The following is a 23821-nucleotide window of genomic DNA, read 5'->3' as shown; positions in this document are numbered from 1 at the left end:
CGGCTAGCTCGCTGACGAAAATAAATACAACATGAGCCAATCATATCAGAGACACCGCAGCGACTCCCATCGCTTCCTGCTTTTTGCCCCGCCTCCGCTCTTACGTCACCATAGTGCATACAATCACCGACAGATCCTGCCTTCTTATGACAATCAGGGAACTAATGGCAATAGGAGAGCATGTGCTCATGCGCATTAAAGTGCATGCACCAATAACCCCTCCCTATAGTCGCTGATCTTCCAATCAGACATCGCTTTTACTTCTGCGGTGTGTAAGCAGCCAATCAGAGGGATCTGGAAGGTATAGCGGAAGTAGAGTGTCTGGGAGTCAAGTGCATGCGGCGTGTGTTGTGTGCGCTCAGGACAGGTGACAGCCAGCGCGGACTTCCTATGATTTGTGAGTCCCCCCTTACACTACACAGGAACCCGGGCCTCAACTGTACCGCAGGAATGCCTCAGGGTAATGTGGTTTGCATGGGTATACCTTTCTGATGTATTTATCTGTTCCTCCAGAGATCAGGCTGTAGATTGAGCAGGAACTCTTGTAAAGAAAACACGTACGGTCTGTTTACAGACTTGCATGGAGTAGATGGAAGCCTGGTCAGTTTGTGTGACCCATTGAGGCGACTTCCTGCCCCCCTAGACACAACAGGAAGTCACGGGCAATCTCCCTAACATTAAAGAAGAAGGGGACATACCCCAAAAGCTTGTCCTGAAAAATTGTATGTTAGTGCAAATAAAAAAAAGTATCACGGACAATACTCAAACATTAAGGTGTAAGTTAAACTTTACTGTTAGGTGAACTAACACTGGACCCCCCCAGTCCCGCTGACCCCAGAGTCCTGCGATCACCTGCTGTGGGACATCAGGTCGTGGCTTTATTGGTCCGGAGTGTGAAATCCCCAAGGCTTTCTGTCCTTTTTTCCAGCACTAACAGGACGGGCTAGGTGGGTTCTGATTGGTCAGCACTGACCAATTAGAATGCTTCCTATCCGTACATGCAGAGAGGAATGTTTAGGAGATTAAGCCATGGGAATTTCAAATCCCCGGATCGGTTAAAGGGTGACCCAATATCTCACAGCAGGTGATCGCTGGACTCCAGGTCAGCAGGACTGCGGGATGAAGAAGGGGGTCCAGTGTAAGTTCACCTTACAGATTTTCTATAAAGGTGAGCTACCCTTTAAAGTGATTGTAAACGATCACCTTGTAAACAGTCACCTTGTAAAGAAACCCATTTTGGTTAAAATAGAAATGAATGGCAAAACATTTTTGTGTAGAAAAATAAAAATAATTCAAAATAATTTATTATTTTTCAGGATTTTTATAGCACCAACCGTTTGCGCAGGGTTTTACAATGTTAGGGCAGACAGTACAGACACAATTCAATACAGGAGCAATAGGAGCGCCCTGCTCATTACAAAAGGTAATAACTGTGGGGGAGGATCTGATGGAGAAAATAAAGAACAGTTGTTAGGTGGGGGCAGGAAAGGCTTCTTTGAAGAGATAGGATTTTATGTATCATCTAAAAGCAAACAGAGTAGGAGATAATTGGACAGATTGGGGTAGAGAGTTCCATAGGATGGGAGAGGCTATGAAAAAGTCCTAAAGGTGAGCATGGGAGGAGGTGACAAGAGAGTTATAGAGCAGGAGGTCTTGGGAGGAATGACTAGGTTGGTGTTGTAGCTGGGGGCAGAGTTGTGGATGGCTTTGCAAGTTATTGTTACAATTTTGAACTTTTAAGAAGAGCTACAGCTCCCCCATCAAAAAATAAAAATTCAGCAGCTACAAAAACTGTAGCTGCTGACTTTTATCATTAGGACTCTTACCTGTCCATGGATTCCCTGATGTCAGTACCCCAGCCAATTTTTCAATAGGCTCTTGGGTGCTGCTGCTGCCGCCATCCATCCTTGTAAGTTAAACCGGCAGTGAAGCCTTTTGAGCCCTCTGTGAAGCCACTACTGCGCATGCAGGAAGCACACTGCAATATGTGAATGGCCTGGTGGCGGGCGAAGGGGGGGGGGGGGGACTTCCTCGCTGTGGCAAAATCACTCGGAAGTGGGGACGGGTACCTGTTAAAAACAGGTACCTACTTTCCCCTCCACTCGAAAAGGTGCCAAAGTGGTTAGAAAGGGATGTATTTTGGAGATGTTGCGGAGGTTGAGGCGGCAAGCTTTGGACAGTGGACGTGGGGCTGAAAGGATAGTCCAGGATTACACCTAGAACCCTGGCTTGTGGGGATGGGTGGATAGTTGTGCCATCAATCTTGACCGAGAAATCAGGGGGAGAGGCACGTGGGGGAGGAAAACCTATGAGCTTGGTTTTGGAAAGATAGTTTGAGAAAGTGGTGAAACATCCATGTTGATATGACTTAGTAAATTAGTGTAGTAAATAAATGTTTTCCCTTTTTTATAAGTGATCACATTTCCTCTGTTCTCAGCTACATCAGAGCTGGGGGAGGAGAAGCAGCAGCACGCTGAGTTTCTCAGTGACAGGCTGTGCAGCGGGGGCGTCTCAGGACAAGTCTGATCATTGGAGGAGAGCAGGCCTGAGTTTCCGGCTTAGCTAGAAAACTGACCATGGCGTGCTCTCCTGCTTAGTGTGGTAAGTTTTTAATAGTAAAGCAGAGGGACTGGCATGAACACCAGGAATTTCACACAAAGGAAGCAATACAAAGAGAACAGGAGACTTTTTCATACAAGTACACAGTATAGCAGGCACATATCAGGAATATGTGTTGGGTTTACATATTTTTTAAATTCAAATGAACGAACTAGCTCTGCAAGGGGTCAATTCACATTAAAGAAGAACTAAAGACAAAAATACTTTCCTTTTGGTTTCAACGATCCGATGCATGTGAGGTTCTGTGCTCACATCTTGATTGGCTGGGGCGGAATGATGTTACTCCAATGCATGTGTAGGAGTAAAAGAGGAAGTAAAGTCACTCAAAAAAAAACAAGAAAAAAAAAGCCCTGTAAAGCGTACTTAAGTACTTACCTTAAAACAAACCCCCACGCCGTGCCGCCCCCTCAGCGACAGGACGGCCGACATGTCCGGCCGTCCTGCTTCCGGGTTCGCGTCCTCCGGCCATCTGATTGGCCGGAGGCGCGATTACATCACTCCCGCGCGGGAGCCGCCGTTCACGGCATAGGACTCTGAAGGAACGGCACGGGTGGCCGTTTCTTCAGAGAGCATGCGCCGATGACATCATCGGCAGTATGCACTCTAAATATCTCCTAAACGGTACAAGTTTAGGAGATATTTATAGCACCTATAGGTAAGCCTTAATATAGGCTTACCTATAGGTAAAAGTTTGTGAAGTGGGTTTACAACCTCTTTAAGTCCTCCTGGAATATAGGCAGTGTGCTGGAATGTAAACAGAGCTGTACAGCACAGTGTATGATTTACAGAGGACTGCAAATAAGCAGGTAGGAGGATTTTATTGAAGAAGTGAGACTGCATGTTTCTTCTGCAATAAAGAGCCTTTCTGCAGTTTTTTTTTTTTTTTTTATAACTTCAGTTCATATATATATATATATATATATATATATATATATATATATATATATATATATATATATATATATATATATATATATATATATATATATATATATATATATATATATATATATAATATAATGTATTTTTTTTTTGGATAGATTAAAGGAGGCTTACACCCCTTGTCATATAATCTTTTTTTTGTGGCATATTGGGGATATTTCATATCACAGGGATTCCCAAACTACGGCCCTGCAGCTGTTGCAGAACTGCACATCCCATGAGGCATTGTAAAATTTTGACATTCACATACATGAACAGGCATGATGGGAATTGTAGTTCCTGAACAATTGCAGGGCCGTAGTTTGGGAATCCCTGTCCTATCACTTCTTGCCCCACAACCAAAACAGGAAGTGAGAGGAAATCCCTTCAAAGTGATGGCTGTCCCCGGAACTAGTGTCTCCATTGGAAGATTTCTTCTCTATTACTGTTCTGGTGGCAACCAAACTTGTGTATTCTCTTTCACTTTCCTCTTTCAATAGATTTTTATTCAAAAGATTTGAACAAAATACAATAATACAAACATTCTCAAATGTCAATAGATGGATTCACCCTCAAATATGGTCCAGGGCTAGATTGTCATAGTCAAAATGCATAAAAACCTAAAGAACCAAAGCAGATAAGCTGTTGCTCTATTTGGTAGAGTCAGCCTACTAAGGGGGGTAAAGCCCAATAAATGTAGTCACCTTATTACAAAGATAAAATAAAGACATAACTGTGAAAGAACATTACAGTAAACTGTAAGCCAATTATTAAAGCGGTAGTATCACCAATTTTACAACTTTGCATAATCAAAATGATCTGTGTCCGTATTATTTTACCAACCTTTTACCCTGCCTGTCACTTCAGCCGTTCTCCTTCGATTTAGATCGCTGCAGTCAATTACGTCACTCGCGCATGCTCATTGTGATCTTATTTTCCGGCAAGATAATGAGCTTGCCGGAATAATTCAGTGTCTATTGCGGGGCTGCGTCATTTCCTCTGCTAGACGTCAGCCCCGTGCTCCCGCGAGACTCCGACCTTCCCCCATGAAAAAAATTCTCCACTACCCCATGTGACTTGCTACGTCACAGGGGAGATAGTGGACAGCCTCCTATTGGCTGTCCAAATGGTGAATGAAACCAAAACGAGGCTTGGTTTCGGCGTCTACTGCGCATGCGCGGGATTTAGGAACAAACCCATACTGTGGGCGGAAATACAGCAGCAATCAGCAGACGAAAACCACAGCAAGGATGGCGGCGCTCGACATCACAGAAAACCGAACAGAAAATATGAAATTATACAGGTTAGGAAAACGTATAATTGATTGCTTTCATTCTATTATATTGAAAAATACATGTTACCGGTGTTGATTGCATTTAAATGATATGCTATGACTGAGTTTACTACCGCTTTAACTCACTTACATTAAGGTGTGGGAGCAATAATGTCAGGTATTATTCCTAGCGCCTCAGGCCATGGTGCCTTGTTTCAGTATTAATGTTATTTTCTTTCACTTTTGATAATATAATAAACAAGACAAGTAGGGTGAATCTTCCTAAAGGGGACACAGACAGCAGTAAAAACTAGGGATCAACTGATTATCGGAGGCCGATATTCACTTTTTTTGAAGTATCAGTATTAGGGATGCACCGATCCGAAATTCGGATCGGATATCGGCGCAGAAATGGCCATTTTAGATGGATCGGGGGATCGGTAACATTGACCGATCCACTGGCAGACCCGGTTTATGCTTGGTAACGGCTCAGCCATCCCTTACTAGGTGCAGTAGTAGTTTGGGATGGGAGCCACTACTTCCTGTATAGGTCCGGCTCACAGGCGGAGTGATATCAGATGCACTCCGCCTGTGAATGGAGGAGCCGTACACATGAAGCAGCGGCTTTGCTCTGTACTGCAGCCGCTTGCTTTGTGTGTAGCTCCGCATCGGTTTTGGTATCGGCGATTTCACAACGCCAGATATCGGTATCGGGTCCAAAAAAGTCGGATCGGTGCATCCCTAATCAGTATTGGCCACAAACTTGCAGATATGGCCGACATTGCTTAAAGTGGTTGTACCGGAGTGATGCCTGCAGCTACAGACATCACCCTGGTACAGTTTTTTAGAGCTGACAGTCGGCTTTCTTGTAATAACAATTGATGCAGCTAAGCAACCGCTCGGCTGTTATTACAAGCAGAGGGAGGGCACTCCCGCTGCCTTCTGCCGCTCTGCCTGGGTCTCCTGTCCCACCGGGAGGCCCAAACGACCAGCCGGCACGTACGTGGACAGGCCGAAGACCCGAACAAAGCTGGAATTGGCTTTGATTGGCTCTCCGATGTAATAACCCAGAAGCGATGTCATGACATCACTTCCGGTTACTATAGCCTTAAAGGTGCCAGATTTAAGAAAAAAAAAAAGACAGTATTCAAAACAGCCAAACTTGGCGTTTTGAATGCTTTTAAGTGCAGAGGAGGGCTTTGGGGTCTTTTAGATCCCAGATCCTTCCATAATGAGTACCTGTCACTGCCTTATACTGTCACAAGGGATGTTTACATTCCTTGTGGCAGCACTAAAAGTGATAAAAAAATTAAAGGACAGTGTAAAAATAAAAATTTTAAATGTGCAGAATATCTGCACCTAATATCGGCTATCAGCCTGAAGGGTGGCCGAAAAATCGATCACGGTATCGGCCCTGAAAAAGCGGTATCAGTCAATCCCTAGTAAAAACTGGTGCTCTAATCCCATTCCCACTCTATCCAAAACGAAATAAATAAATAAAAAAAAAAAACCTTTAGTTCCTCTTTAAGCATCAGGGTAGAGGAATAAGCTGTAATGCCTGGTACACACGGGCCCAATATCTTCCAGTTCAACAGAAACCAGCTGACGCCAGCCTGTCCGACATAAGCCAGCCGAGCGGGCATGCACTGGCAGCCAGTGTCCAGCTGCCGGGTTTTCCCAATTCCCTTTGTCCCCGCCCCCTGATCAGAACACAATAGCTCAGTGGAGAGATCGCTGTACTAACCTCAGATAGTACAGGATCTCCCCCAGAGCACCTTTTTTAGTTTTTTTTTTTTTGTTTAGCCCGCTGGGTTGAAGGAAAAAAAAAACTGCTAGTGTGTACCAGGCTGTATACTTATCTTGCTCCTCACTCCAGTAAGCTTTAAGCACACGCTGCAACTACTCTCCCAAAGTCTCTACTCAAAGACGCTTACATGCTGATGTCATCGAGTACCATGCAAAAGTGTTGGAGGGAAGAGCGCCAGCTAAAGAGGAAGCAAGGAATAGGTTAAAGCCCACTCACTCCAGGATGTTGGCGACCTCCTCCCCATCCCCCTCTAACTGCTGGTAGGACAAAAAGCAATCAAAATACCAAGTTTACTACATTTAAGCTATGATCATGTGACAAACTTTCTCTCATCTCTTTATTTCCAGGGTGGATGTCTACATTACTGCCCATGTGATGTGGAAGTTTCCTGTTGTTGGAAGCAACCTTCAGCTGCCAGGTCCTCTCTCATAGGCTCCAGAGACAGAACTCGCAGAGACGGTAAGGGGACCAGTTCCCAAGAAGTTAATAAGTAGGGAAAAATGCCTGGTCCTCAAGGCAGGAAATTAACTTGGCTCATAGATGAAACTAATACTTTGATCCATCACACTACACAATGGTTTAGGAAGAAGTTTTTGCAATCAAGTCTGTGCAGGGGACAATGCACTATTTAAATTTCATATTGGCATGGAGTTGGGCTTTATATATATATATATATATATATATATATATATATATATATATATATATATATATATATATATATATATATATATATATATATTATATATATATATATATATATATATATATATATATATATATAGGCTTTCCCTCTATCCCCTAGACTCCACCAGCATATACCTTTGCAATAGAATGGGGGGCATTGCAGAGGTAATTTTTTTTACAATTTTTTTGTTTTGGATTGGGAAGAAAAGGGTTTACAACCTGTTAGGTTTTTCTGTTTACAAATGTTTTTATCGAAGGATCCTCAATGATACTACATGTACTGTAGAACGGATTTTACAGAAGTTTCCGAAACAATATCTGTAGACATTGATAAGCGACAAGTGCATTAATAACATGTACATATAAGGATAAATCATTGCACTGTCATTTTAGAGAAGAAACCGCCCTGTGTGTGAAAACAATTTGTTTTGGGGTCCAAAAGCTACTAACAATCCTTTAAAAAATGACAAAAAAAAACCCAAATATGTAGCTTTAGTGTGTGTTTTTTGGAGTTCTTTAATATGGTAGTGCAAAGTTTGGTTGCCCAAGGCAACTATGCATCTTCCAACCTTCTGTCTTCTGTTACACAGTGGGGAGATGAGAGCTGGAACAAAGAACTTATGTCAGCCTCTTTGCTCAGGTACTGACCTGAGGCATGACATGGGTCACTTTAAAACTAAAGTGTACATTTTACTGCTCAACAGAAATCCAAGTTTTATTCTTTTTAAAGTAAACGTCTGAAAGGTTTCTGTGGAATATTGCATGCTATTCTTTTAATATTATGGCATAGAAATCAAACTGTGAGCCTTGTTTTTTTTCTTCTTCTTCTTCCTAGGCCCTTATAAGTAGGACAATGACTGCAAAGTGGGATTCCGGTCATTCCTGTGCTGTTTTAAGTCTGGCCATTAGCAAAGAAAGAATTGTTGCTTCAGGGGCTGAATGTGGGGAGCTGACTATCTGGAGTGAGCAGGGACATCCGATAGGAAAACTGAACTTCCGTGGCGAGGATGATGTCGCTGGGATTGTATTCTCTCCAGCTTCTTCAACAAAACTTTATGCTTCTCATGGGGAGACAGTGAGTGTGTTGGACACCAGGGTTTTTACAGAGCCTGTGGAGAGCTTTAGTATCAGTAAAGAAGAAATCAACTGCATTTCTGTCAATGAATTGGACAGCCTATTGGCTGCAGCTGATGACTCTGGCGCAGTGAAAGTTTTGGATCTGCAAACTAAAAAGGTCTGCCGGACACTGCAGAGGCACACTAACATCTGCTCCGCAGTCACTTTCAGGCCCAGCCGACCTCAGAGTCTTGTGTCATGTGGACTTGACATGCAGGTGGGTTACAGCTCCATATCTGGTTTATCTGTGTAAATAATTCACATTTAAAGGAGAACTCTGGGCAGAAACTTTTGCCATGTCCTTATTGCTAATCTCCTACCTTTTACCAAATTAACCATCCATCTTCTTAACTCAGTAGTTCCTCTGTAATAGCCTGACGATTTTGAAGTAAAACCATTAATCCCCAGGGGTTTCCTGTTTGTAAGACCAGTGGCTGCTGTTCCCCCAGCCACCGGTCTTGGCATGTCCCATTTGTAGTTCTCTTCACAGCAAGCAAGGATGTACTTCTGTCCCTACTTGCTGTTGTGGGTGGAGGGGTCTCACAGACCCCCGGACTGTACCACCCATGAAGGGGGTGTCCTTCTCCTCTTCTTCTTGCCAGCATGCCACTCACCACCCCCAACACCCCCCACTGCCTTCTGTCAGCCATCTGTCATTGCTGCACAGGGATTGTTAGGAGAGCCGGCCCCGATAACACAGAGCGGGGATCTCCCGCTGTGAAACGCTGGCCGCTGTAAAGTTCTGGTCCAATGCCGGTCCAGGAGGACTTTACAGCGACCGACGTTATACCTACAAGATGTCAAAGCGGGAGATCCCCGCTCTGTGTCATCTGGCCAGCTCTCCGAACGATCCTGGCTGCACCAATGGGCACTGATGAGGCTGCACCAATGGGCACTGATGAGGCTGCACCGATAAGCAGTGGACACCGTCCATTGCTTTACTGACACTGTCCACTGCCCAACTTGCACTGTCCACTGCTAAATAGCTGTAGGAGCGGTTTCTACCATCCCTGCAAAGTTTCATTGCCTTATTTTCAGTTTGATGTGTATTTTATATGTGATGTTGCATATTACAGAGACCAGTATTGTGGTAATATTGAAGTCTATTGGGTTTTCCATACATTAGAGGGTTCCACCATTATTGTAGTATTGATTAGTAAGTTTGCAATACTTTTTTTCTCTTACATCCTCCGACAGTCGCCGCCTCTTCATATTCGTCACTAATGGGGTTATTGACCTTTGCTCCGTAGGAGTAGCTAGGCAACAGAATATATTAATATCAAAGCTTTTAGCATATCCAACCCCCAGGGGGTGGTCCCCTCAGTCAATACCTCCCTGCTTCCTGCATACCAACTCAGTTTCATATGCCTAGCTCAGGAGTATGCAGGCTGTTCCTGTGCTGGGGCTCTTAGTCTCAGCCACTTTTCTCTTTTTTGATTTTATTTGATGTTTTTTCTCTTTCTTTTACTTAGCTGTTTATTTTCAGCGTTAGTTAGTTCTTCTGATGAAGATGATCGTGCGGCGCTGGGTCTCAGTCTGGCCACCCTGGATCCCAGGGCTCAGGGCCAGGGGCTTCCCAGCCTGCCATCGAGCGTTCAGCTTAGGTTTTGCCCTGGCACATTGAACGACCCATCCCTGTTCGCTGCAGGGATGCTATCGGTGAGGTGGCTACCTTACTGGACGCCATTGCGGTTTTGCACCGCAACTCCACTGCGTCAGGCTTGCGACACTCCCTGTCCTCAGTACTGCGGTTTGGTCGCTGGAGCAGGCTCCCCACGCCATCCGGACTGGTAAATGTAACTCTATGTGGGGACCTGTCTTTTTTGGGTGTCAGTCTGGGACTGTGTGACCCTGCATGTCTGTGTGGCTGCTGTGTTCCCTGTCAGCTCCTGTGTGCACTTGCTGCCTGTGTGTGGGCTGTGAGGGGGGGGCTCTCCTGCTCTGCTGGGTGTCATATGCAGCAGTCAGATTTTCAGCATGCTGTGCGGCGATCTGCCATTTTTCTGGGGCAAAAGTTGTGGTGGCAGGTCCTGTGTAGTGATGTCGCGAACATAAAATTCGCCGAATAAAACATCGGCGAATGTTCGCGAACATTGCGAACCGCCATAGACTTTAATAGGCAGGCGAATTTTAAAACCCACAGGGACGCTTTCTGGCCACAATAGTAATGGAAAAGTTGTTTCAAGGGGACAAACACCTGGACTGTGGCATGCCGGAGGGGGATCCATGGCAAAACTCCCATGGAAAATTACGTAGTTGACGCAGAGTCAGGTTTTATTCCATAAAGGGCATAAATCACCTAAAATTCCTAAATTGTTTGGAATAACGTGCTTTAAAACATCCAGTGTGTGTATACGATCAGGTATGATGTTGTATCGATCAGGTAGTGTAAGGGTTACGCCCGCTTCACAGTGACAGACCAAACTCCCCGTTTAACGCACCGCAAACAGACCAGAACCGACCAAAATGGGACAGGAACTGGGCTTTAAGGGTTAGGGTTAGGTTTAGTGTTAGGGGCTAGGGTTAGGGTTTCGGTGAGATACTTAGGGTTAGAGTTAGTAACCCTACCCCTACGCCTCTAACCCTAACCGTCTAACCCTAAGCACTAAAAATAACCCTAGCCCTAACCCTAATTCTAATTTTTTTTCTGGTTCTGGACATGCTACAGAGCTGAAACTTCACAGGTACACTTTTTAGACCCCCAGACACTGAATCACACAAAAAAAAGTTCTTAAAAATTGTAATTTTTTGATAGAGAGCCAATTATTGGAAAAATTTAAAAAAAAAATAAAAATAAAACATTTCTTTGGATTTAGCATCTGGTGGGTCTAAAAAGTGTACCTGTGAAGTTTCAGCTCTGTAGCATGTCCGGAACCAGAAAAAATTACGAATTAGGGTTAAGGTTAGAGGGTTAGGGTTATGGTTAGAGGGTTAGGGTTAGGTTTAGTGTTAGGGGCTAGGGTTAGGGTTACGGTGAGATACTTAGGGTTAGAGTTAGTAGCCCTACCCCTACCCCTCTAACTCTAACCCTCTAACCCTAAGCACTAAAAATAACCCTAACCCTAGCCCTAACCCTAATTCTATTTTTTTTCTGGTTCTGGACATGCTACAGAGCTGAAACTTCACAGGTACGCTTTTTAGACCCCCCAGACAATAAATACAAAGACATTTTTTTTTTTTTTTTTTTTTAATTTTTCCAATAATTGGCTCTCTATCAAAAATGACAATTTTTAAGAACTTTTTTTGTGATTTAGTGTCTAGGGGGTCTAAAAAGTGTACCTGTGAAGTTTCAGCTCTTTAGCATGTCCAGAACCAGAAAAAAAGATCATTTTTCAGTAGAGCAGGGATGGTGGGAACCCCTTTTACACCTATATGATCTTTTTTTTCTGGTTCTGGACATGCTACAGAGCTGAAACTTCACAGGTACGCTTTTTAGACCCCCCCAGACACTAATCCAAAAAAGTCATGCCTGCCACCGTATATATCAGTGGTGGGTGGGCAGTGGCACTGCAGTGGGCACAGTACACTCTGTGGACCTGACAGTCACTGGCACCCAGGCAACTGCAATTATAAAAAAAAATATATATTTTTACTTTGCAAGCTGCTGTGCCACCGTATATATATCAGTGGTGGGTGGGCACGCAGTGGCACTGCAGTGGGCACAGTACACTTTGTGGACCTGACAGTCACTGGCAGCCCAGGCAACTGCAATAATAAAAAATATATATATATTTTTTTCAATTTGCAACAAGATGCTGTGCCACCGTATATATATCAGTGGTGGGCAATGCACTGCAGTGGGTACAGTACACTCTGTGGACCTGACACAGCACTCACTGCAATTATGACAGAGGAAAAAAAAAATATTTTTTAAAATGCAAGGTACTGTGCCTGTGCCACCCGAAATGAGTGTGGTGTGCACACAGTACAGTCTGTGGTGGGTCTGTGGCCTCTCACACACAGCGGGCAGGCAACTGCAGTGTACAATAGATATATATATATATATATAAAGAAAAAACTCAATTACCAGCCCTTAAAAGGGCTTTTGGGGGACACTATATATATATATATATATATAAAAAAAATTACACAAATACCAGCCCTTAGAAGGGCTTTTTGGGGTGCTGTCAGGATGCTGTCCTTACAGCAGTAGTGGACCAAGAACACTGACTAGCAAGACCAGGAACACTGACTAACAACTGTCCCTAGCTTAACAGCAGCAGCAGCAGCTCTCCCTGCTCTCACTAACACACACTGCTTCAGAATGATCTAAGATGGATGCTGCCCTTGCTTATTTATAGGAGGTGGGAGGGAGGTATGCTGATTGGCTGGAAATGTGCCTGCTGACTGTGAAGTTCAGGGTCAAAGTTTGCCTCAATGATGTATTATAGGGGGCGGACCGAACATCGCATATGTTCGCCCGCAGCGGCGAATGCGAACATGCTAAGTTCGCCGGGAACTGTCCGCCGGCGAACAGTTCGGTACACCTCTAGTCCTGTGAGGTACTGCACAGCGTTTTTGGCGCCAAACGCCGCCATTTTGAGCGGCGATCGATCACCACATGTCAGTGCCATGTTCTCTTTGCCCAGGGTTTTTTCCTCAGCCAGCGGCCATGTTTGTGTAGCCTTGCATAGGCTTCATAGGGGCGGTCAGTCTTGCATCACTTCCTTTTCCTCTGGGACAGCGATCGGTGCAGCAGCCTGTGTGAGCTCTCCAGGTTTTTTATCTCCCTTTTTCCTGTATTCCTTGCCCAGTTTCTTGTCCCTGTGGGGGTCAGTGTGTTCAGTGGGTGCGGTGGGCAGCGCTCGCCGCGATCTTAAAGGGGCAGTACCCTTTATTAATTACTTTGCTGGGGCATGGATTCTCAGGATTGCAAGTTTCCTCCCACCCACGGAATTTCAGCGCACGGTTGATGAGCAATGGCGCAATTTAAAAAAGCCTTTTGCTGTGCCGAGTAGGTTCAAGCTGCGTTATCCCTTTACACCGGCTACTGATGAGCGTTGGTGTGTACCGCCTCAGGTGGATCACGCGGTGGCAATTTTGAATAAATCAACTGCGATCCCTGCTGAGGATACCCCGGTGTTCCGGGACCCGACGGACAGGAGATTGGAATCTCTGGCTCGTCATGCCAATACGGTTGCTGGCTCTATGCTGAAGCCTATTTTTGTTTCCATTATGGCAGCCCAGGCTATTGCGGATTGGATGCAGGTGCTCAAGCGCACTCTGGTGGCTGACTCTGACCCGCCGACAACTTTGACTATGGTGGATCAGATTCATCAGGGTGTCATGTATTTGTGTGATGCGGACTTGGATTTAGTCCCTTTGGCTGCGCGTCTTTCTAGTGTGGCTGTCTTGAACGGTCACCTGATATGGCTGAAATGTTGGTCTGTTGACCAATCTTCTCGCAAGACTTTGGCTAATTTGCCCTACGCGGGATCTCGTCTTTTTGGCCAATCTTTGGATACTCTGATAAAGGGTATTTCTGGGGGTAAGAGCACTCTCTTGCCCCAATCTCACAAGAATAAGTTTGTTCGTGGTAAGAAGAATGCTTCGTTTAGGCCCTCTCAGGGGTCCTTTCGTGCCTTTCGGTCGCACTATAAGGGCAAGCCCTTCAAAGGCCAAGGCTCCCAGAAGAAGCCGTGGGCGGGTAAGCAGAAGTCCGGCCAGTCCGGATCCGCTGCCCATAACGATGCGGCCTGAAGGGGCGCCCTCACCCGTTTCTGGGGTGGGGGGACGTTTGCTCGGTTTTCTTCAACCCTGGCTGGACCGCATTCGGGACAGGTGGGTTCAGGAAATCGTTCGATCTGGATACAAGATCGAGTTTCTCTCTCGGCCGGCGGGCAGATTTTTCCCCTCAAACCTTCAACTGCCTCCAGAGCGCTTGCAGGATCTGCACCTGGCGGTGCGGGACCTGCGGGCCCAGGGAGTGGTGGTTCCGGTGCCTCATCGGGACAGATTTCGGGGGTTCTATTCCAATCTGTTCACTGTGCCCAGGAAGGAGGGCAAAGTACGTCCGATTCTGGACTTGAAAGCTCTGAACCGCTTTGTGCGGGTTCGCAAGTTTCGCATGGAATCCCTGCGCTCGGTGGTGGCTGCCCTGGTTCTGGGGGAATTCATGGCCTCCATCGACTTGAAGGATGCGTACCTACACATCCCCATTTTCGAGGGTCACCAGAGGTACCTTCGATTTGCCATTGCGGAGGATCATTATCAATTCGTGGCGTTACCCTTCGGTCTCGCTTCGGCTCCGCGGGTTTTCACCAAGGTGCTTGCGCCGGTTCTGGCCTTGTTGAGGGCCCAGGGCATTTCTGTCCTGGGGTATCTGGACGATATCCTGATTCGGTCTGCGACCAGTCAGGGCCTGGTGAACGACCTGTCCATCACAATGCAGACTCTGCAGGAATTCGGTTGGACGATAAATTTTCCAAAATCGACGTGTCCGTCGGTTCGTCTTCCCTACCTGGGGATGATTCTGGACTCTGTTCAGGCGAAGGTCTTCCTGCCGGAAGACAAGCTTCGGACACTTCAGTGCGAAGTCAGGTCCCTCAGGGACAATCAGTGCTCGTCCCTCCGGACGTGTATGAGGTGTCTGGGGTTGATGGTTTCGGCCTTCGAGGCGATCCCCTTCGCCCAGTTTCACACGCGGGAGCTTCAAGCGGAGGTCCTGGCCAAGTGGGACGGGCGTCCGCAATCTCTGGATCTGCGGCTGTCGTTAAGCCATCTCACCCGAAGGGGTCTTTTGTGGTGGCTCCAGTCCCCGGCGGTGTCGGGGGGCAAGTCCTTTCGTCCTTTGTCGTGGACGGTGATCACCACGGATGCCAGCCTGTCGGGCTGGGGTGGTGTTCTGTCCGCCCAGGGAACTTGGTCGGAGGAGGAATCCTCCCTTCCGATCAACATTCTGGAATTGCGAGCGATAAATCTCTGTCTTCTGCGTTGGACGGACAGGCTTCAGGGCTGTCCAGTTTGGGTGCAGACGGACAATGCCACAGCGGTGGCCTACATCAACCACCAAGGGGGCACCAGGAGTGCCCGGGCGGCTCAGGAAGTAGCCGAAATTCTGTCTTGGGCCGAGACGCACGTCCCGGCCATCTCTGCAGTTCACATTCCGGGGGTGGAAAACTGGCAGGCGGATTATCTGAGCCGCCAGACCCTGGACCAGGGGGAATGGTCCCTTCACCCGGATGTCTTCCAGATGTTGTGCGCGTGGGGGTCCCCAGATGTGGACCTGTTCGCGTCTCGTCTAAACCACAACGTGGAAAGGTTCGTGGCAAGGACGCGCGATCCTTGGGCAGACGCCTCGGACGCGTTAGTGACGCCCTGGCATCAGTATCGCCTGATGTACGCCTTTCCACCGATTCAGCTGCTGTCCAGGTTCCTTCGCAGGTTGGCCTCGGAACCGAAAATGGTGATTCTGGTGGCACCGGACTGGCCTCGCCGGTCTTGGTACGCAGACCTCGTGAATCTGGCGGTCGACGCTCCGTGGCGTCTGCCTCTTCGAGCAGACCTTCTGTCTCAAGGACCGATATTCCATCCTGCTTTACAGTCGCTGGCTTTAACGGCCTGGCTGTTGAAAGCCAGGTCCTGAAGGATTGGGGTCTCTCCCCTGAGGTCATTCCCACTTTGATCAAGGCCAGGAAGGCCTCTTCAGGGAAGATTTACTACCGTACTTGGAAGGCGTATTTTGCCTGGTGTGAGTCCAGGGGGTTTTCCCCTCGCACCTACTCGGTGTCGAGAGTGTTGGCTTTCCTTCAAACGGGCGTGGACCAGCGTTTGGCGTTGGCCACGATTAAGGGTCAGATTTCTGCGCTGGCCTTTCTTTTTCAACGTCCTGTGGCATCTAACTCTTTGGTTAGCACCTTTGTTCAAGGGGTGCGACATTTGGTCCCTCCTAGGAGGGAGCCTTTGCCTCCATGGGATTTGAACCTTGTTCTGTCCGTGTTGCAACATGCTCCTTTTGAAAATATCAGGGAGATCTCGTTGTCTTTGTTGTCCAAGAAGGTTGCCTTCTTAGTAGCGATCACTTCGGCTCGCAGGGTGTCGGAGCTGGTGGCTTTGTCCTGCAAGTCTCCGTATTTGGTGATTCACTTGGATAAGGTGGTCTTGCGACCTAACCCATCTTTTCTTCCGAAGAGAATCTCTGAATTTCACCTCAATGAGGACGTTGTCTTGCCTTCGCTTTGCGCGAAGCCTAAGCATTCGAAGGAGGTGGCTTTACATTCCTTGGATGTTGTTAGGGCGATCAGGGTTTACCTGTCTTCGACTAAATCCTTTCGCAAGTCGAATTCTCTCTTTGTCCTTCCTGAGGGACCTCGGAAGGGCATGGCGGCGTCGGCTTCTACCATCGCCAAATGGATCAGACAGACCATTGAGCAGGCCTATGCTTTGAGGGGGAAGGTTCCTCCCGTGCCTGTGAAGGCGCACTCTACCAGATCTCTGAGTACGTCTTGGGCCTGTCATCATCGGGCTTCTGTGGCCCAGGTGTGTAAGGCGGCGACTTGGTCGTCCGTTCACACCTTCTCAAAATTTTACAAAGTGGATGTTCAGGCATCGGCAGATGCTTCTTTTGGCCGTAAAGTTCTTAGTGCGGCAGTGCCTTAGGGTCCCTTGTTTGGGCCCTTGGCTGTTGGGGTGTTTTTACACCTGGGTTACTTGTTTTTTCCTGGGTTGTTGCTCCTGTTGAGCACATTTTCCTGTTGCCCAGTTGGTTCTCTTACTTTGGTAAGGTTCCTTTCTCTGATGTGGGTATTGCGTTGCTTTAGGCGCGGCTGCTGTTTTCCCACCCCTCATGTCTACACTGCTTTGGGACGTCCCCATTAGTGACGAATATGAAGAGGCGGCGACTGTCAGAGGATGTAAGAGAAAACGGAATTTTTGTAAAATCTTACCTGTAAAATTCCTTTCTCTGAGTCCTCCGACAGTCACCGCCCCCGCCCCTCTTTTGGGGTTTGTTTATGTACTCTACTGCTATTCTACTGAAACTGAGTTGGTGTGCAGGAATCAGGTAGGTATTGACTGAGGGGACCACCCCCTGGGGGTGGGATATGCTAAAAGCTTTGATATTAATATATTCTGTTGCCTAGCTACTCCTACGGAGCAAAGGTCAATAACCCCATTAGTGACGAATATGAAGAGGCGGCGACTGTCGGAGGACTCAGAGAAAGGAATTTTACAGGTAAGATTTTACAAAAATTCCGTTTTTTTTTTTTTCCCCTCTTGCTGACATTTACTTGTGCCATATGCTGCTGTAAAGTAGCATGTCATGGCTCTTTCTTTGTTGCGGCTAGGAATGTGCTCACACCATACAAGCACTGATTGCTGTTAGAAATATCTCAAAGCTACAGCAGGAGGAGGAATATTTATAATACTGAATTACAGCAGAGTACAGCAGGTAAAATATATATAATGGGCATGTGTCTACAGTTCGGTAATGATTACATAAAGCGAGTAAGGGCAATATGTTTATCTCCTGTTGTGGCTGGAGGAGGAGAACACAAACATGCTTTGCCTTTAAAAGGCTGTGACCTACCTATCCTGCTGTGTGATACTGAGTAGTGTGGCTGGCTGGCTGGCTGCAAAAGGAGTGAGTGTGATTCATGTTGAAGTGGGCTTGTTCACATTAAGAGACGGTTCACACGACTCCTTACTACTTCGGGGGCGACTTGTGCATTACCATGCACCACGACTTCGGAGCGACTTGCAGGGACTTCACATAATGAAAGTCTATGCAAGTCGCTCCGAGGTCAACCCAAAGTAGTACAGGACCCTTTTTCTAAGTCGGAGCGACTTGTGTCGCTCCTATTAGAATGGGTCCTGTAGCGGTCAATGGAGCGCGACTTGTCAGGCTGACAAGTCGCCTGACAAGTTGCGCTAGTGTGAACCGACTCTTAACATGTACAGGCCTAGTGTACCTTCCCACATTCACTGTGATTTCCAAAGCATGATGGGAAGTGTATTTTCATTATAGTGTACAGTAGAGAGAGAGAGGAGAGGATATGAGGTAATCACGGTTGTAACACCTCCTCCTTGGCAGAACAGATGTTGCATCTTTTAAATTAGAGAGTTGACTTCCTGAAAATTCAGTTAGACTTTCTCTTCAATGGTAAGGAATTTTTCAAATGTAGTAACTGTTTTTAGTGTTTCCTGTAATGGGAGGGGGGGGGGGTAAAAATGGGGTATTTGTTTGATGAGCCCTAAGTTCTGCTTTAAAGTTGAACTCTAGGCAAGCAGTTTAAATGCATACAAGATTTGTTGTACAGCTTAATTGAAGACCTGACTTAAAAACATCCCAGCTTTCGAATTGTTTGATAGGGTAGTAGTAGCGCGCTGACAAGTTTTTGACTGTTTTATCAGCCTGTTGGCATGTTGCTGTCAGTACATGTGCTTACAATACAGCCTTGTTGGCTCCTAGTGCTAGATCTTCCTATCAGCGTGCTGCTGTACACATAATTACAAGAAGCTAATTATTTAAAAAGACATGTATTTTGGATTCAAAATTACATTTAACTTAAATTAATATAGGATGCTCCCAAGGCAACTTGGGTGCATAATGCTTCCTCAGGTGTACCCCTTCACAGAGCAGGAAATCTTCAGTAAACTGCAAAAAAACACACACAAGAGGGTGCAAGCTCCTCGTACATTACACAAATTTATTATAAAGTCACAGCCAATTGGATAATTGCAAACTCATAAAACCAGCAGGCATGTAACACAAATGCTTCAGTCATGGACGGAACGTCCCATCATTGGACCATCTGGTCGGAAAGTTGCCATGTTTCGGTAGACTCGCTCCCTTTCTCAGAGCTGAACCAGGTTTCTGTTAAGACTTGCAAGACTCGGTGTGAACACCAGTAATAAGGCAAATGTGGATTTGCAGAGTACTGGGTGCCTTCATTCTGCTTAAATTCCACTCCCGTTGTACACAGACTATACCTTCAGTGCTTCCTATAAATAGTGGTCATTATAATAAAGTTTAAGCATTTTATTATTGGGTTTATGATCTTTCTCATTTGGGAACACACTACCATAATATATATGGCATGTTCCTTTTTTGTATTTCAGGTGATGCTTTGGAACATGCAGAAGACAAGACCACTGTGGATCACAAACCTTCAACATTTGGCTCAGGATGAAGAAGATATGGAAAACCACCAATCTCCAGGCCAGCTCTTTAACCCACCTCTGGCACATTCACTTTCTGTCTCTTCATGTGGAAATGTCTTCTGTTGTGGGGCTGAAGATGGCAAAATCCGACTCTTCCGGATATCGGGAACCCGGTTTGAGGAGGAGCTGTGTTTTAAAGCTCACACTCAAGGTGTCTCTCAAGTCAGTTTTGTTGGACAAAATCCCATGCAAACTATTTTACTGTCTGGAGGTAATGATGGTAGAGTCTGTCTCTGGGACATCAGCAAGGACACCACACCTCCTCAAAAACAGAAACGTAATTCTAGAAGGTCCTCCTCTAATTCGAAGATCCCCCAAATGGCTGAGGTTGCACCAAGATTTAGCTCAAAACTTTGTTTTGAACATGGGGAAAAAGTGAACTGGATTTTAGGAGCTGAAATTCAGGGAACTAATGTGGTTCTTGTGGCAGATCCAAGCAGTTCCATATCCATGTATCAGTTAGGAGAGCTGTAGGGGAACTTAAAATTATTTTATTTAGCAAATAATTTGTTATGTGAAATAAGCAGCTTAGACAATGTTTTGCAGTGCCTTAAAAAAAACTTATTGCCACACCAATTTAATGTAATGTGGAATAATTCATGATCATACAGTGCTTATTCTACCAAACAGTAGAATGCAGATGTAGTCATGTTGCATTTTGATGCACCTTTTTGGCAGCATTGGAAAAATGTGATACCTTTTTTTAATCAGGACAAAAGACATACATTTCAGAACTTTAGCTGCCTATCTCTGAATTCACTGAGCGTTTTCATGTGTTTTGACTAACATTTGCATATGCATTTTATTTTATATGTTTATTTAAAATTGTCTCAGGTTGTGACAGGTCTGCTGTAGAACTTATGAAATGCAGCATGCTTTTAGGTGCTTTATGCATTTAAACAGAAAATATTCGCTGTGCTTAGGTCATATATAGCAGCTAGCATAAACTGCTGGTATAAATTGGTAGAAATAGAAAAAAGAAATGCAGAGCTTAAAAGTTCATTCAGAATAAATTCCACAATCAATAGGAACTCCCAGAGTGTATAACAGAAAATACATGTTCCTAGATATAAAAGTCCATTAGTCCCAGGGTACACACATGGTGCATAAATTTATACTATAGGTGAAAAAAGCACTCCACCAACACCATGGTACACTGGGCCTCTTACCATAAAGTATAGACCACCAGAGTATAGGTAGTCATACAAGTGTTCCAAAACTCCTCTGGTTTGTCTATAATCAATAATGACATCCAAATAGGTCCTGTTAGTCCCTCTGAGACAATAATTAAATGGATAAAAACAGGCGTGTCAAAAAGCATAAACCCGGATGGTTTCCAACCAGCAAAGATGGCCACGGTCGGCATGTGTTGCGATGTGACGTGTTAAGCTCCATCCTTTGCGTTTTGTCCAATCAGAACAGGGGCGAATCGGGCGGATGTCATTGAGGATTGAGGCTATTTGGATGTCATTGTTGAGGATTATAGACAAGCCAGAGCAGTTTTGTAACGCTTGTTTGACCATCTATAATTCAGTGGTCCCTACCTTATGGTAAGCAGTGTTAATTTTGGCAGCAAATTTCAATTTAGTTTTAGTCTTAGTCTTAGGACTAAAACAGCATTTTAGTTTTAGTCCCATTTTAGTCTTCTGCAAGTGTTTTAGTTTTAGTCGTATTTAATCGACTAAAACTCCAGTATATTTTAGTCGACTAAAACGCCCTACATTTTAGTCGACTAAAACTCATTTTAGTCATCTATAATCAAATGGGTGTAGTTCAATTGTAATTTGTAATGCATTATTTAAGCATTTCTCTACAATTTCCAAACTCATTATATACTACTGCTGGTCCTGGAGTGAAAAATCTAATATGTTATTATTTATGCTTTGAGCATGCACCAGTGTTAATTTTTGGCAGCAAATTTCGATTTAGTTTTAGTTATAGTCTTTTGACTAAAATGCCATTTTAGTTTTAGTCGTATTTTAGTCTTAAGACTAAAATGCCATTTTAGTTTTAGTCGTATTTTAGTCATCTGAATTGTGTTAGTCGACGAAAACGTTTTAGTCGACGAAATTAACACTGATGGTAAGAGGCCCGGTGTGCTATGGTGTCAGTGGAGGAGTGCTTTTTTTTTTTTTTTTTCACCTAGAGTATAAATTCATGCACCGTGGCGTAGGTTTCCCTCAGGACTTATGGGTTTTTTAGGCATTTGCAATCAGTATCTGATATTTCTATTTCCTTCTAACCTGCTTCTTAGATACAGGCTGTTTTTGCTTTGCTATTGAACTGTATGGTGTCAAAAATACATTTCTCTTTCATTCATTGATGGACACAGCTCCTGCGCTTCATAACCATTGGGTTATACTGCTCCCTACAGGAGTAGGACACTAGGCAGAAAAATAATCTGGCTACACCTATGGGCAGTCCCAGGGGCTATACTCCCTCTTTCTGCTATAGGTACTTTTTTTTTCTGCCTAGTCAGGAGTACAGACCTAGTTCCTTGCTGAGATCTCTGGTCCTCGCAAATTTTTTTTAGATAGAAAGTTTTTTTTCCTGTGCGACCTACAATCATAGAAACATAGAAACATAGAATGTGTCGGCAGATAAGAACCATTTGGCCCATCTAGTCTGCCCAATATATCTGAATCCTATGAATAGTCCCTGGCCCTATCTTATATGAAGGATAGCCTTATGCCTATCCCATGCATGCTTAAACTCCTTCACTGTATTTGCAGCTACCACTTCTGCAGGAAGGTTATTCCATGCATCCACTACTCTCTCAGTAAAGTAATACTTCCTCATATTACTTTTAAACCTTTGCCCCTCTAATTTAAAACTGTGTCCTCTTGTGGTAGTTTTTCTTCTTTTAAATATGCTCTCCTCCTTTACCGAGTTGATTCCCTTTATGTATTTAAATGTTTCTATCATATCCCCTCTGTCTCTTCTTTCTTCCAAGCTATACATGTTAAGGTCCTTTATCCTTTCCTGGTAAGTTTTTTCCTGCAATCCATGTACTAGTTTAGTAGCTCTTCTCTGAACTCTCTCTAGAGTATCTATATCCTTCTGGAGATATGGCCTCCAGTACTGCGCACAATACTCCAAGTGAGGTCTCACCAGTGTTCTGTACAGCGGCATAAGCACTTCTCTCTTTCTACTGCTTATACCTCTCCCTATACATCCAAGCATTCTGCTGGCATTTCGTGCTGCTCTATTACATTGTCTTCCCACCTTTAAGTCTTCTGAAATAATTACTCCTAAATCCCTTTCCTCAGATACTTTCCATCAACTGCCGGACTGGGCAATGGGCTGGATAATCTAGATCCAGTGGTCACCCCAGTCTGGGCACTCGATCGGCCGCAACATAGCCCCACTGGATGGGGCTAGCCTGTGAGGTTAACACCTCGTGAGGTTGCATACGACCAGGTCTCGGCCTGAGTTGCAGCGTTCCTCCTCACTGACAGCCCCCCCATTTTGATGGCGAGGGGTTCTGTCTGGGGGGGTGCCCGCCTGGTTCCTGGTATGGGGAGTAGCTGCCCCCCCCCTCTCCCCCTGGAGGGTTTTGGGGTGGACATGTAGCTCTCCTTGGGACAGTCGGATCCTCCATCCTACACCCCCCCCTCCACCTATGCTGGGGTTTTGTGAGTGGTCTGGTCCACCTCCTGGGATGGGGGCATGGCGCTGTACTGGCGTTTGGGGTGCCGCTGGACGATCGGCTGTGGGCGGGGGAAGGGTGTTGTACCAGGTAGTGGCTGCTGCCAGGGCCACCTGTCCTGCCTGGGTCTACCCCTGTGGCCTAGGGTTTTCCCTGTGAGCCTCATGGTGCTGCGCAGAGCTACTATTTTGCTGTAGCCTGTGTGTTTCTATGCATGGCAGCCATGTTTGTGTAGTCTGGGCAGCCTTTTTTACTGTGGTTTGCCATTGAAAATAGCGGCAGCCATGATAGTGGATCCCTGTGGGCAGGGATTTCGGTAGTGGGAGCCCTTCCTCATCCCCTGGTGCTGACTCCTGGATCTTTTCACTTCCTGGTGGCTGCAGGTGCCTGTTTCTGCTGGGTGGTGAGTCTGGTCGTGTTCTCTCTGCTGAGGATCACTTAGTGCTTGTGCCTGGCAAGCGCGGTGGGGGTTGTCTCTTAGCAGTGTTTTTACACTTTTTGTGGAGTCCCCGTGGTGACTCATGGAGTCTTTGAAGCACATCTCCCCACCTGACCCCCTCTCTGAGGCTGCGGGGTCCTACGGGTCCCC

The 23821-nt window shown here is 45.7% G+C and overlaps 1 protein-coding gene across 1 annotated transcript; it reads left to right on the top strand.

Moving 5' to 3' along the window:
* The first annotated feature begins 399 nt into the window (after positions 1–399).
* On the top strand, positions 400–20219 carry WDR53 (WD repeat domain 53). Its single transcript, XM_082251958.1, has 3 exons — positions 400–460; positions 8143–8640; positions 19482–20219. Exons 2-3 carry the CDS (start codon positions 8161–8163, stop codon positions 20055–20057), a joined length of 1056 nt encoding a protein of 351 aa, XP_082108084.1. The 5' UTR covers positions 400–460; positions 8143–8160; the 3' UTR covers positions 20058–20219.
* Positions 20220–23821: the final 3602 nt, after the last annotated feature.

The sequence above is a fragment of the Pelophylax lessonae genome (assembly GCF_965119305.1).
Source record: "Pelophylax lessonae genome assembly, chromosome: 3".
Taxonomy (NCBI): Eukaryota; Metazoa; Chordata; class Amphibia; order Anura; family Ranidae; genus Pelophylax; species Pelophylax lessonae.
Note: the sequence above shows the minus strand (reverse complement) of the source record. Positions and strands in the feature narration are given on the sequence as shown.

Excerpts from the sequence above, each read along its gene's own strand:
- WDR53 (XM_082251958.1), top strand. The coding sequence starts at position 8,161 with ATGACTGCAAAGTGGGATTCCGGTCATTCCTGTGCTGTTTTAAGTCTG. Across the intron at positions 8,641-19,481 it reads CATGTGGACTTGACATGCAG|GTGATGCTTTGGAACATGCA; the intron begins GTGGGTTACAGC and ends TTTGTATTTCAG.